The sequence below is a fragment of the Lepisma saccharinum genome, chromosome 4 (assembly GCF_977018435.1).
Source record: "Lepisma saccharinum chromosome 4, izLepSacc3.1, whole genome shotgun sequence".
NCBI lineage: Eukaryota > Metazoa > Arthropoda > Insecta > Zygentoma > Lepismatidae > Lepisma > Lepisma saccharinum.
In genome coordinates, this window is record NC_139232.1 from 105469617 (window position 1) to 105483713 (window position 14097).

Consider the following 14097-nt stretch of genomic DNA (forward strand, 5'->3'; position numbering starts at 1 on the left):
CGTCAAGAATTGATGCATTGATCAAAATATCGACATGAAACATTCAATAATATTTAAAAATGAATTGGAGAATGTATTAGATCTGTGCGAAATGCCATTTGGCTGAGTTCAGAGATAAAATTATACCACTAAAAACATGGATGTAATTTTCATATTTATAAGAATTATCCAATTTTTCTCAATTTCTCAGTTCGTTGAAATAGAGGTTTTGTTATTTAACATTTCTCCTCTCCCCATCGTTAATTCCAAACAGAATCATTCCGTTTCACACTGCATGGACAATGAACACAGTGAGATATGTCTAAAACTTATGAAAATTTTCTGCCACCGAAGGGGTTTTAACACACGACCATCAGGTTGACAATCTACAACGGTAAACACTACCCTACAAACTTTTGTTCATGACAATAGCTAGGAGGAGCTGACCAGTGTGAAATGTAGAAGCAACTCTCCTCCTACATGTAATGTGCAAAGAATACTTGTTTGTAACAAAGAAATCGAAGGTAGTAGGAATCGGCGCAAACATTTAATGGAGAATTTCACATGATGAAAACTTTTCATTCGATATTTGTGGAAGTATCCTTGCATTGAACTGGAGTGGATAAAGGGGTAAAATAAGTATGGTTGGTTGAAAGTCAGCGGCCTGCGAGTTCTGCATGTGTTCGATGGTACAGTGTTCTTTTAGCCTAAAATTCCCTATCACATGCCAAAGGTAAAAAAAAGGTAAAGTGTTCCCCTGTGCATAGCACCACGCCATGAAGGCGTATAGGGGGTGTGGGGGTAACGCCCCACACTTTCTTGATCCGGTCGCGAGTGGGGGTTATGTGATCAGCATCACGCCCCTGACCGCCTTTACACCCCAGGGTTTCCCCCAGGTACCCATGTTATTCGACCCTGAGTGGGCGCCGGGGCCGCTTCCATCGTTAGAAAAGTTCCCGGATTTGAACCGGCCGGGGATCGAACCCGGGACCTTTAGTATGGTAGTCAGACGCGTTACCGACTGCCAACGCGGCCACCCCTATCACATGCCAGCCACTCTTTTCCCGTTCGCTGCAAGGTTTTACCGCCGTTGTAAAACGAAGAGTTCCATGTCTAAGAAGCCACTACAAATACCGACCGCCTCCAGGCGCTGATCGGGGAAGAATTTAACCGCTGAAGTCTTGTGGTAGTTTTAAAGGAAAGGAGTCCATCCCCATGTATAGGGCGAGCACAAGGAACCCTCTCTTCGCGGGTTTATACTATCATTTTTTCCCGCCGTCGTTGTTTGAGAGTGAAGCATCAGTCATATTTGATAGTCGATTATTTTCTGTATTTAATCTGGGCTTCGGCGATAGCCTAGGTAGCCTAGAATATACGCGCCTGATATATATATATATATATAATATATATATATCTGAAAAGAGATTTAGAAAAAAATGGTGGTGGATCTAAGAACTCCCCCCCCCCCCACTTTGAAATAAGTTCCGACGGCCCTGAATGCACCCTCTATGATACTGTTTATTATCTAACTATGAGGCTCAGTCAATAAATAACGAGGCAGAGGATATTACACGAACATTATGGTAATTAGAAATGGGTCGAGGGACCTGAAATGGAGGTGCAAGAGTGACGAAACTGATTCGCTTACGTTCTCGCACTAGATGGCGTTACGTGTCTGGCAAGGTATGCACAAAGGCTGCTAACCGAGCATCGGCAGTGTCCAGTCATTCCATGTTTGACTGCGACGCGTAATGGAAGCATCCAAAGAGGAGCAGCGGGGTATAGTGCGCTTGTTGACAACGGAAGGTTGTATGAGGCGAATATTATTTTATATGTTTAATTAATTAATTTAATTGGATAGATCGGGTTTTAGTGTTATGTATTTTGGTAATGTTGTGGATGTCTACGTATTCATGTACGTGCGTATTCTTGGCCGTTGGGTAGGTAGGTGAGACTCTGGACAGCCGACAAGCGGAAAGTTCCCAGTAACGGTTAGGTGATTAGCGGGGCCTATAAAAGGAAGGGAAGGGAGCAGTCGGCCTTAGATGTTTTGGTACAATACGGCGAGGTGTCTTTTCTCTATGGGGCGAAACGATGAATTTTTCTTGATACTATGAATCGGCGGATACTTTAACTTTCTTTCTTATAATACACACACTTCATCTTTTTTTCACATTTAATTCAATAGTACATGTCATGTGGGAAATCGGGTACATATGTACACATACCTTCAGCCACCTTTTTTGGTACTGAAGGTTATATTTTTTTCTTATTCGTGGAGCCAGTGTATGTTGCTGAGAATCGGCTTAAAAGTACAAATTATACCTATACAAGGTGTAGGGAGTTGTGAAATCCATCGACGAATGGAAAGGATATATCCTGCGACGAAAGTTGGTGTCACCACTTTGAGCCCGAGTCGAAACGGCAAATTCGTCAGAGGAAGCACGCAGATTCCCCTCCACCAAGAAAAGTTCAAGACCCTCCACACTAGAGCCGACAAGGTCATGCTTTCGTTCTTCTTCGACCGCAAGGGACCACTCCTCGTCGACTTCCTGGAGCATGGAGCTACGGTCAATGCCCAGCGGTATTGTGAAACGTTAACGAAGCTCAGGAAGGCAATCAAATCGAAACGTTCCGGTCACCTTTCTCGTGGTGTCGAGCTATTGCACGACAACGGTAAACCACACACAGCCAACGCAACAAAGGAGTGTCTGAAAAAAAATTCAAGTTGGAAATCCTGAGCCACCCCCTATAGTCCAGATCTGTTCACGTGTGACTTACACATCTTCGGTGAGCTCAAAAAAGCACTTTGGGGACAACGGTTTCAATCGGACGATGACGTCAGGGAGTACGTGCGCAATTGGTTCCAGCAGCAGCCTAAGGAGTTCTATGAGGGTGCCATTTTGCGACTGGTGTCACAATGGGATAAATGCCTAAACAGTGATGGACAATACTTCTGAGGTTCGTTACGTATGTGCTGTGAAATATCCTCTGCCTCGTAATTTATTGACTGAGCCTAATTTACCTAAGATAGAAAATCTACTTTGCATTTGTATTTAGCATAAAATATTTGTAATCTGGCTTTCAAGTGCTTCATGTATAATGTGACGTAATGGCTGGTAAGCCTGTTCACGGAGCAAGTCTTGACACATTTTGGCCACCTAATGTGGTTGTCAATCGTGAGATCACAGCGCAGTAAATTTATTTTTTAATAGTCCATGAAGAACAGCTCAAAAATTTTACTCCTTTCGATTTTTTTTAAACTTTATACATTATTGTGCATCCTTGAAATTAAATATTAATAAATATATTATGGCATATGGTATATGTATAGTCTTGTTCACAAATATAAAATAGGGTTTAAAATAGTTAGCAACCACTGGATCTAATGAACTCTAGTGGCCCGATGCTGGACCCAGTCCGGTAGTTGGAAAACACTATCCTAGAGCACGGTGGTCCTAAAACTGACTCAGAAACTAAATTGATTGGCCTCAAATGGCAAAAGACAAGTATATTTTATAAAATCTAACTTTCTCGCAGTACAAATTGTGTTTATTCAAGTTCACTGTATGCTTCGATATGCTAATTGGGATTGGTTTAATTGTTTTATTGATTTGGTGTTTTAAGTCTACTTTATGCACAGTGAGGCTAATCGGGACTGCGCCTACAATATAATGTGGGATCCGAACCACTATGTGCCTGCACTAATTGGGATTGGACCTACAGCTTAAAATGGGGCCTGAATCACTGTGTCCTTGATTACAAGGTGACATTATTTTATGCCATCAGGGAGGCCCCTCATTCTTTGATATTATTCAATCAAAAGCCTGCAAATTTCCACTCCCAATTATAAGTTACTTTGGGATCTAAGTCTCTCTTGTAGTAGCATACCGATTTTAAGTATTAAGTGGGGTATATGCACAAGTAGTTTCGCACACATATTATGAATGTAAAGTCTTTAATTCTTAGGAACATTTTAATAGTTTAATAAAAAAAAAAAAGGTAAAGTGCTCCCCTGTGCATAGCACCACGCCATGAAGGCGTATAGGAGGGTGTGGGGGTAACGCCCCACACTTTCTTGATCCGGTCGTGAGTGGGGGTGATGTGATCAGCATCACGCCCCTGACCGCCTTTACCCCCCCCCCCCCCAGGGTTTCCCCCAGGTACCCATGTTATTCGACACTGGGTGGGCGCCGGGGCCGCTTCCATCGTTAGAAATGTTCCCGGATTTGAACTTTTAATAGTTTAATATTAACATTTCATTCATTTTTTAAAATTACATGTGAATGTTCGTTTTAAGTTCATTTTATGCTCATATAGTCTAATCAGGATTGCGCCTACAGTTTTAAGATAAAATTTGAATCTTTATGTAATATGTCTGCACTGAGGATCAAATCTGGTATCCTTTAATACAAGACAACAATGCAATTGGGAAGGCACAATCAGAAACTCACACATGGTTAAATCAAATTAGCAACTACAAGGTATACAGAAAGTTATGCAAACGAGATTTTAACTTACGTTATTTCGTACAAGAAGAGAGAGAGAGAGAGAGAGGCATGAATCTTACATTGCTCTTACTCTGCTGTGTGGATACTTGTTTTAAAGATTAAATTAGGTTATCATGCTGTGCATGAACGTTCAGTAAGGGGAAAATTGACTAAGGTTTAATAATTTTAGCACGAAGTAAAAAGAATATGGATAAAAGACAGTTGTAGAATAGATTGCAAAAATTTTCGATGTGTATTGATGATCTCTGTGATTATCTACCGAATTGATGAAAATAATTATACTTACTCGGGCAAGAAGCGGCAACTTTTAAAATCAACCTCACAAAGGAGCTAGCAGGGAAACGGGATTTTGTCAAAGCAACAGTTCTGCGCTGTAATTAGACACCGGGAAATACAATGGCAGGAATATAAAAAGTGAACTTCAAAAGCAGGAAAATATACAAAAACGAGTAGGTACTGGTTACTTGAAATAGTATACGTAATACTCCCTTCGAAAATCTTGGGCACACTACTGCACATTACTACCACAAAAATAAATAAGCTTATTGATCACATCTGCTCACCTCCGGCATTTCAGCAGAGCGCACACTAATTGATTTTTCGTGGAGCTTGATATCATCCGACCATTCCTCCGTGGTCAGGCCGTCTATCCAATGGTCAGCTGTGGATCCATCCAGAAGAGACTTTTCCCAGTCAGTGTCCACGATTTTATAGTTGCTGACTCCTCTTATTCTGTGCAGAGGCTCCGCCTCCTCAACAAAGCTTTCCTGGGATTGTTTGAAATTGCAAATTGCAAGAAACAATAACAGCAACAAAACTTTGCTGGTCGCCGCCATGTGCCCAGTTTTCATCTTCTTTCACCGGCGAAAGACTTCGCTGTAAAACGCTCTTGGAGGCAATGTTCACTAACGTTGGCTGATGATCTGCAAGAACAAGAACAATACAAAATTGGTTAGTTTAGAAACCACAAGTCACACATATTCCGAGAAAGTTACTTTGTATAACCCCCGTTCCCCCAAAATGCACACACATTGTACACTAGATGAAATATTTTAACATTCAGAATTTAGGGATGCATTGGGTTTTCTAACCCAAAGTATGAATTATATGTTTGTTTCTAAATCCTCTTTATGCACAGAAAGGCTAATCGGGACTGGATCTACGGTTTAACGTGGTATCCGAACCACTATGTGACTGTGCCGGGTATCGAACCAGGAACTCCTTGATAACAAGGCGACGATGTTAGCACTACGTAATCGGGGTGGCTATAAATCATACAATTACCAACATTGAGTATGTGAACACTATGATCAGTTTTGAGATTTGCCGGGTCATGCGATATGAGTCAATTGCATAACTTTTCACCTCCTTAGCTAGAAATTAGCACAATAAGCTTCAACCAACGATCGAAATGGACCAAAACGCACTTCATTGTTTCATAACAGATGTATGTATCAAAGGAAGTGCACACACACGTCACGAAAGCCACATAGGTGGACGAGAGTGTTGAGTGGTCGACTAACGTAATCGTCACAGAAGATAATGTGTTCCAGTCTCGAATTTAGCACGGGTAAATGTTGCTTCATCAGTGCCACCTATTCACCATTCATCCCCATCGACGGGACTAGCCAATAAGAACCGGAATGCGACGCTAAATATGAAAAATCCAAATAAAAAAATCTATATCTTATATTGTGTAACGTTGTCAACCCTTGTTGTTACGTAACTGGACGAGTTGTGCCTGTCAGGCACCAAAAAAATAAATTAAATTAAAAACATAAAAACTTTTGTAAATAGAATAGCTATTTGTTTGAACAAATATGTGTATTACTAATTGATACATAATTATGGAAACATAAAAATCATGATTTTTAAGTTCTTTAACTGTAGTGTTAATCAAAGGTATCAGGCAGGCACATCGTACAGAATTTCGGATGCCCCTTTAAACTGTTGGTCCAATTTTGTTTATCCCAGCCAAGCAAACAATGCACGAAAAACAAATCTTTTCGCTTATGTTACCGATACGTTTTTCAGATTTTTTAAAAGAAAAACCCAATTTCCGAGTAAAAATATTTTTTATATAGCAGCGTGATGCTTGCCACCGTTGTGTTCTTTCAGAATGATTGCGTCATCATCGCTTACAGTTCCGGTCAGCCAAATAGGAAGTATGAAGACAATGTGCATTTGCGAACTGTTCATAAAAGAAATATGGAAGATGTCCTCGCCAACATGAATTATTTCCGGTCATATAACACATTAGTTGTCCTTTTACATGCCGAAGCGTTGGAATGGCATTTCCTGTATGAAAACTGATTGCACTGTCTTCAATCTGAGCGTTGATATTGTGATCAAAAAGACATTACATTAGTCGTGATAGCAAAATTAAAGTTAAAAAGGAGGGAATGTAAATATAAATAGTTAATGAACAATAGAGAGTCATTAATTATTGTATGGACAAATAAACCGATTGAGAAGGACCTTCCAGATAGGCTTACGCACAAAACCTGACTAAGTTTGCAAAACACGTTCGGTTAAGCTTCTTGGTAAGCCTTAACAAAAATTTGGTAGCCTTTTTGCTAAATATAGTAAATATGACCAGCTTATTTTGGTATCTATGAACAAATATCACGATTACTAATTCAATTTAGTCCTGGTGAACAATAATATGTTTATTGCCTATTTAAACAATTATTTGTACATTAGAAACTATACGTTTTGTAAATAAAACCTTAAAATGATGACCAAGGCAAACTTTAATTGTATAAAAAAAATACATAAAAACGTATCGTTTCCACCCTCTAACAGGGTCTTCTTCAGACGAATATTCACAATAAAATTTAACATTTTGTTCTTATACGAGAACGTAACGTTATATAACGTTATATAACGTATATATTTTTGTACTATAAAAGTTTGCCTTGGTCAGCATTTTAAGGTCTTATTAACATAGAAACAAGGTTTAACAGTAATACGTTTTGTCTGAAGAATTCCCATGTCCTTTGGAAGGAATGTTTACGTTTTTGATTCCATATGGAATGTCAGCGTTACCGTCAGGAGAACAATTTAGAAGGTACTTGAATGCAATGGTGGCACGGAGTACACTGTGAAAATGTCAGAAAAAGAGCAAAAATTGATATTTTTTGTGTATTTTTTGTTATTTAGCGTTGCTATTCTGTCTGAATTTGCTAATGCGAAGATGAGATGACATTGATGAAAACAACATCACGGAACTCGAAATCAGAAACCTCAGTTGCTAAAACGGCAATGAACTCGATGCGCTGACCACACGTGAACTGGCCCTAGGCTCTCAAAAGGCCTGTGAAACTGAATATAGTTTTCTTCTCTTCTTGCAGGTGGTCTTAGGCCACATTTTTCTTTTCAAGGTACATCTTCTAAGTACTATTTCATGCAATCAAATTTTCGTAATGTATCAGAAAAACTATGGACAGAAATACTTAAATTGCGATCGATTACAATATAAATTATGGATATTTGCTCGTCTGTTCATAAGAACCAGTAATCAACATCAAATGTCTCTTGCGACGTGTCAAGATACTACAACATTACATATTTGATTAAATAAAAAGAACGTCTTTAAAAAAGGATCAGTTATACAATGGATCTTGTCAATGTTACATTGTTGAAATCTAGCAACTTAACTGTGAAGCAAGCAATCTGTTTTATTGTTATTTAAGATGAATAAAGATGTTATTTAAACGTCTCTACAAAAAAAAACATGTTTTTATGCTAGTAACAACCGTAGACTACAAGAGAAGTAGTTGCATCATTTAAGTTAAATTGTTCATTGATGGTAAATAATTTAGTTGTAAATAATAATAATATGTGTGCGTGTGTTAGCCTCACTTGAGCTTCATTCCTTCAACATTAAGCCCGTAATGCTGGTCGAACAGAAGCTAAACAAAATTATAAAGTAAAGATTAATCGTAGTCAAAAAGGACTTACAGAAGTTAAGTGCTCATTGTAAAATGGCAAACACTGCAGCATATTGAACATGGATTCAGGATTTATATACTAAGTTTCAGCAATGAGGATTTAGACCTGATCAAGAAAAATTCGTGTTCAATTTACCTGTATCTTCTCTCGACTCTCTCTGTTTGGGATCAATGTTGATAGTCTGAACCAGATCAACCAGACTGAAGGATTGCCTAGTAGCAGAAGGCCTTTTATAATCCAACCCTTAGCTTTTCCTATCGTTCTTAAGCACTCCTCCCCCTTTCCAATCTCATCACTATCACATTATGAGACTTCATCACAATGGTCGTCAATAGTGCTGAGTGCCAACACTTTTTTCTATCATGTTCTTACCACGTAACTTTTATAGTATTCATATCCCCTGCCGCTGTTGATAATGAATTTTATTTTTTTATTAGTATTAATATTTCTTTATGTGCGTCACCGTGGAATGACCAAGGATGTATCGTGAAGCAAACAGGAAGTTAGAATGGCATGTTTTGTCCTGTTGCTGATGTTATCTTAGTCACGACAGCTGATGATCAGTAGCTCCGTCTATTTCGCTTCACTTTTTGACTCTCTCTGCACTCGTGCGTGTAGTTGGTTTCACGGTGCAACGTGGACTCACCTACAACCTACTTCATTGAGTTGGTGTCAGGCAGTGGCGGCTCATGATCTGGCTCTATGGGTGTACATTTTAGTCTCGCATCCAGAAATGTTATAACACCCCTGTCAAATACTCGCACCCGTTCTTGAGCACATATTGATGCTTAATATATTGGCAACCCAACTTTTGAACATTTTTCACTCATAATGAAGCTATGATAGAGTTATCATTCATGATTTTTTAAAATGGAATTTTTACGAGAAGAGCGATGTTATTGTGCAATATGTAATTCAGCATTCGATAATCTTACAAAATCACTCAATACATAGAAATACTCATCTACAATATCAATACTATTGTCGATTTGCAAAATATATTTCATAAGAACTTCCTCCTCCGCTCCGCTGATATTAATGAACAAGGAGAATAATAACATTGGCGTACAACAAGAAGCCGATCCAACTACAAAATGGAGGAAATCAACTGTTATCTATCTAGATGTTCTTTATTTCTAATGACAGACTGATCGAACCAAACAAATCAAGCGAATCAAGAAAATTACAGTACTCACTCAGTTCACACTGCCCTGCTTTTTACTTCAGAATGTTTCCTTCCCTTCCGCGTATACATATATTGCTGCAGTTGCTACAGACTTTGTAGCTAACTTCCCTCCTAAAATTCAACAACGTTAAATATTACACTATGTACAGTTTCCCTATTCATCAAGAAATCAAACAGTTTGCACTTAAACAGATACGAGATTTTGACAGCGCTAAACAATTTTGCAACTCAGTAACAGAAACACACAGTGCTAAACAGCTGGCTGATTCATGTACGTTCCCTTCGCGTGGGTTGATAATTCGGCTACTGCGCCACAGAGACAGTTTGTTTTGGCCAAGATGCACTAAGCAAAGGCAATATCAGGCATGTTTAAAACACCCGTCTCGCTTTCTGTTGCCCTCCTCACCTTCCCCTTTGTCTTCCCCTATCATGCACGGGACACAATTCGGAGGTACAATGTACCATTGAAATTTCCCTTTTTTTAAAAAAAAAAACAACTCAATATGCAATGATGTATGGGTTGGCTCGACTCTGTCGCACAATCTCTAATGGAATAGGTTGGCAACAAGCGCGACTCGGTCGACGAGAGTTGGCATCACTGATCGTAAGCTACTTCACCATCGCTCTTGGTGGAGCGGCGTGGGAACAATTGATGTTTCAAAGGACATAGAGTTCAATAAATAAGTATAATAATAATGTTTTGCATTACAGATTTATTTGGGTGTGCACTTGCGAATGTGCGAATAGGCAGAAGCCGCTACTGGTTCCAAGGAATATTTTAAACGAAAGATAAGCTTTCCAACAGTATTTTTCCGTGTCCGGCCTTAATTAGCCTATTCCTGTTCGGTTAGGCTTCTTAGTGAGTATAAACAAAAAAACATGGCAGCCTTATTGCCGAATCTAGTAGATTTGACCATATTATTAATCAACTGTGAACAAATATACCCGATTACTAAAATAAATTAGTTCTGGTGAACAATATTGTTATTGTTGCCTATTTAAACAAATATTTGATCATTAGAAACTATTGTTTGGTTATTTAAAACAAACGTTTTCTCTGAACAATTCCCACGTAGCTCTGTCCTTAGGAACGAGTGGTTACGTGTTTTTGAATCCATGTGGAAATGTAATAATAATAATAATAATGATGATGATGATGCCGGGACTCGAAACCAGAAATCTCAGTTTCTTCAAGGGCAATGAACTAGTTGCACTGGCCCTGGAAAGGCCTGCGACACGGAATATTGTTTTCTTATCTTTTTGTAGGTGGTCTTACACAACGTTCTTTTTATCGGTACATCTTGTAAGTGCTTTTACTTGAATGTTCCAGAAAAAATATGGACTGAAACACCAAAATTACGATTCAATTGAAATAAATATAAATCATAGCATTTAGTTCGCCTGTTTAGAGTAGCCAGCAATCAATACAGAATGTCTTTGTGCAGTGTTAGAAACCACAAAGCCTCAAATCTGATTAAATCCAAAAAGGAAAATAATTATATATATTTTCTTGTTCCAGCATAAATTATACTGATTTTTCCATCTGAACTTCGAGTGTGAGTCAGCAGTCTAATAAAGCATCTGCAAATGCAGTTCAAACTTGCCTTATGACGTTGTTGGTTGGTTTACTTATTTAAGTCTTGTAACATTTCAATTCTAACTAAACGCATTTCGTGACAAATATCCACAAATTATGCATTCACCAAACCGTAGTAGGATGAATAAAAGTACTTTATGTCAGTGTTTTCATCGGAACAAATTTGTGGCTTGCTAAAATAAGTTTATGACTCCAAGTCACGAATATGGAGTAGGTTACGAGAATGAGCAGGAAATTGCATTGTGTTGGTTTCGAAATACCGTCCTCTTATCTCTAATAAAATTATAAAGCCCCTCTATTACATTGAAATACCTGTAATGCGAAAGGATTTCCCACGCTATAAATGCTACCATGTATTTATTATGTACGTTACAATATTCATTGAATGCCTACCAAGTTTCCTCGGCTCTTGAAAATAATTTAGTTATAAATAATTGTTTGTGTGTGTTAGACCCTGACGAGCCGGAATGCTGGTCGAACATACCCTTTATATAATTGCCTAGGTATATAATAGAGATTAATTGTACACAAAGAGGATCTTCAGAAGTTAAGTGCTTATTGCAAAATGGAAAGTATTGCAGCATATTGAACATCGCGTTCAGATTAAAGATTTATATAAATCTGCAATTGCGACCTAAGTTTCAGCATTGAGGATTTAGATCTGATCAAGAAAAATCGTGTCGTACTTATATCTTCCCTCAACTCTCCTGCTCTGTAATCAATTTTGATAGGCCGAACCAGATCAATCAGACTGTAGGATTACTTAGTAGCAGAGGGGCCTTTTTATAAACCCATCTTTAACTATTCCTACCATACTTAACACCCCCCTCGTTTTCCAGTCTCATCATTGCTACAGTGTGAAATACCCACACAAAGGTCGTCAATTGATATAGTGTTGACCGTCAATTTCTTTCTATCATGTTCTTACGACTTGGCTTCTATATTCATATCCCCTGCCTCTGTTTATTCATGCAACTTTTGTTTGCTGTATTTGTTGCATAATTTGCGCACTGTCAGGTGGGTAAAATCAGTCTGCTGTACAGGGTCAACGAAGTTAGTAATAAGGTGCGCTTTATGCAGCGTATATTGATACACGTGCAGATTGAATTGTATATTGTGCTAATATGCCTTACGAAGAAACAAACTGCAGCAGTACTTGTTGAGGCCAGTGTACGAGTGCATGTACGTATTATAGTATCAGTGGCGTAGCGTTATAGTATGCCCAGGTGATGACTTTTTTACAACATCATTTCCCTGTATCATAATTTGATGAGCTTTCATTAAAGATTAGATAAAATCTTAATTTCAAGGTGATTAGATAAAAAAACCTCACGCACAAAATGATTTTAAAAATTTTGTTTATGAGTATTTTTGCCCATTTTTTGAAGTAACTGTAAGCAGATATAAAATTGAACACAAGCTTTAGAGTCACATATATTATAGGGTCATCAAACACACAAGGAAGTCAATTATTCACGATAATGTCATAGGACAGGATGAATCTCAGTGGGAGGTTGTCCTTGTTGCAGCAGGAGTTGTGCAAGTCTTGCATAACTTTGATCGCACGCTCACAGCACTGGTTGATTCGGGCAATGTTGATTGGAGACTCATCTGTTTTCCAGTGGGTTTTCAAGCATTTGAGACCTGTTGGGTAGTTATTCAGAACTGCAGATCGTTCATCAAAATCTTCAGCGTGGAACAATTGACTGCTGAACCAATGGTCAGCCCATGAGTAGGAAATGAATGAACAAATTTTACGCAGCCTGTTCCGGGTTTCAGGCATCAGAATAAACGCAAGAAGGGCTAGAATGGCACGAGAGTTCCATTGTGCATTGCTGATGTTTGGGATCTGTTGAAACTTCACGAGGGGGATCTCATTCAAGTCAGTGAAGTGACGGAAGACACCGTTGCTAAAGGCTGCTTTCAATTTATCATAATTGCTCATCAAATCCTGCACAAAGAAATACTCGATATTTGGTGATTTAGTCGAACCATGGAGCTCATCGTCCATGACAACGCGAAGAACGCGATCCAGCACATGGTTCTGGCAACTGATGAACTTGGGTTTGGGGTGACCTTTCTCTTCGAACATTTGCTGCAGCCGAACAACAACGCCTGTCTTCTTGCCGGTATTCACGCTTGTTGTGTCGGCAACAATCATCACAGTTGATCCCCACAGGTTGAACTCCTCTAAGACAACCTGGAGTCCTGCGATTGTTTGAGCTTTCCTATCTTTCAATTTCAGTACAGACAACTTAATTTCCTTTGCTTTATTCTTGAGGACCACAGCCTGATATTCAAAGCCATCAATGTGTTTGCCACTTCTTCAAATGAAGCGTACTCACCAAGTGCTTCTTCATCTGAGCATCTCTCGTGTAGATAGCCTTGTGAATTACTGACTGACATGGGGTTGGGATTTCAATGCCCTCACCAGAAAGCTGGCGGCACACCTTTGCTGCTCCGTGGGACGACAGCTTTCAGCTTGTAACAAGGCGTCTTGCAATGCCTGTTGGGTTATGCTTCCTTGTGCTCGTTGATGCTTCATTTTCATCCTCCCAAGGACTGTCTCTGCTGTGTAATTGTCGGAACAATCAGGTGGTTCTGAGCTGGTAAGTGTTGACACAGTCGCTTCCATTGCCTTCTTTCGCTTGGATGGGTGGATGGTCTTTGCACTAGCACGTTTGCAACTGGAATAACCAACCTGGCCCTTGCTCTCAATTTGCAGTTTGTAGAGGTTCTCATCCTCTTTGCACATCAATTCGCCTTTCACCTTGGTCACGTCAAACAGTTCATTCAATGAATCAAAGTTTTGTTTCTTTCTGCATCGCTCATAGTCTTTCAGAAGGTTTGCTAGTTTTGCACAAATGGCT

At 39.1% G+C, this 14097-nt stretch overlaps 1 protein-coding gene across 1 annotated transcript in view; it reads right to left on the bottom strand.

Moving 5' to 3' along the window:
* The window catches only part of LOC145987296 (aminopeptidase N-like), a 56173-nt gene extending 47541 nt beyond the window's left edge, over positions 1 to 8632 (bottom strand). The window contains exons 1-2 of the mRNA XM_083121812.1: positions 8580 to 8632; positions 5054 to 5413 (exon numbers count right to left, since the gene is read on the bottom strand). Coding sequence (XP_082977938.1) covers positions 5054 to 5341 — 288 coding nt within the window. The 5' untranslated portion in view covers positions 5342 to 5413; positions 8580 to 8632. The remainder of the gene's footprint in view (positions 1 to 5053; positions 5414 to 8579) is intronic.
* Positions 8633 to 14097: the final 5465 nt, after the last annotated feature.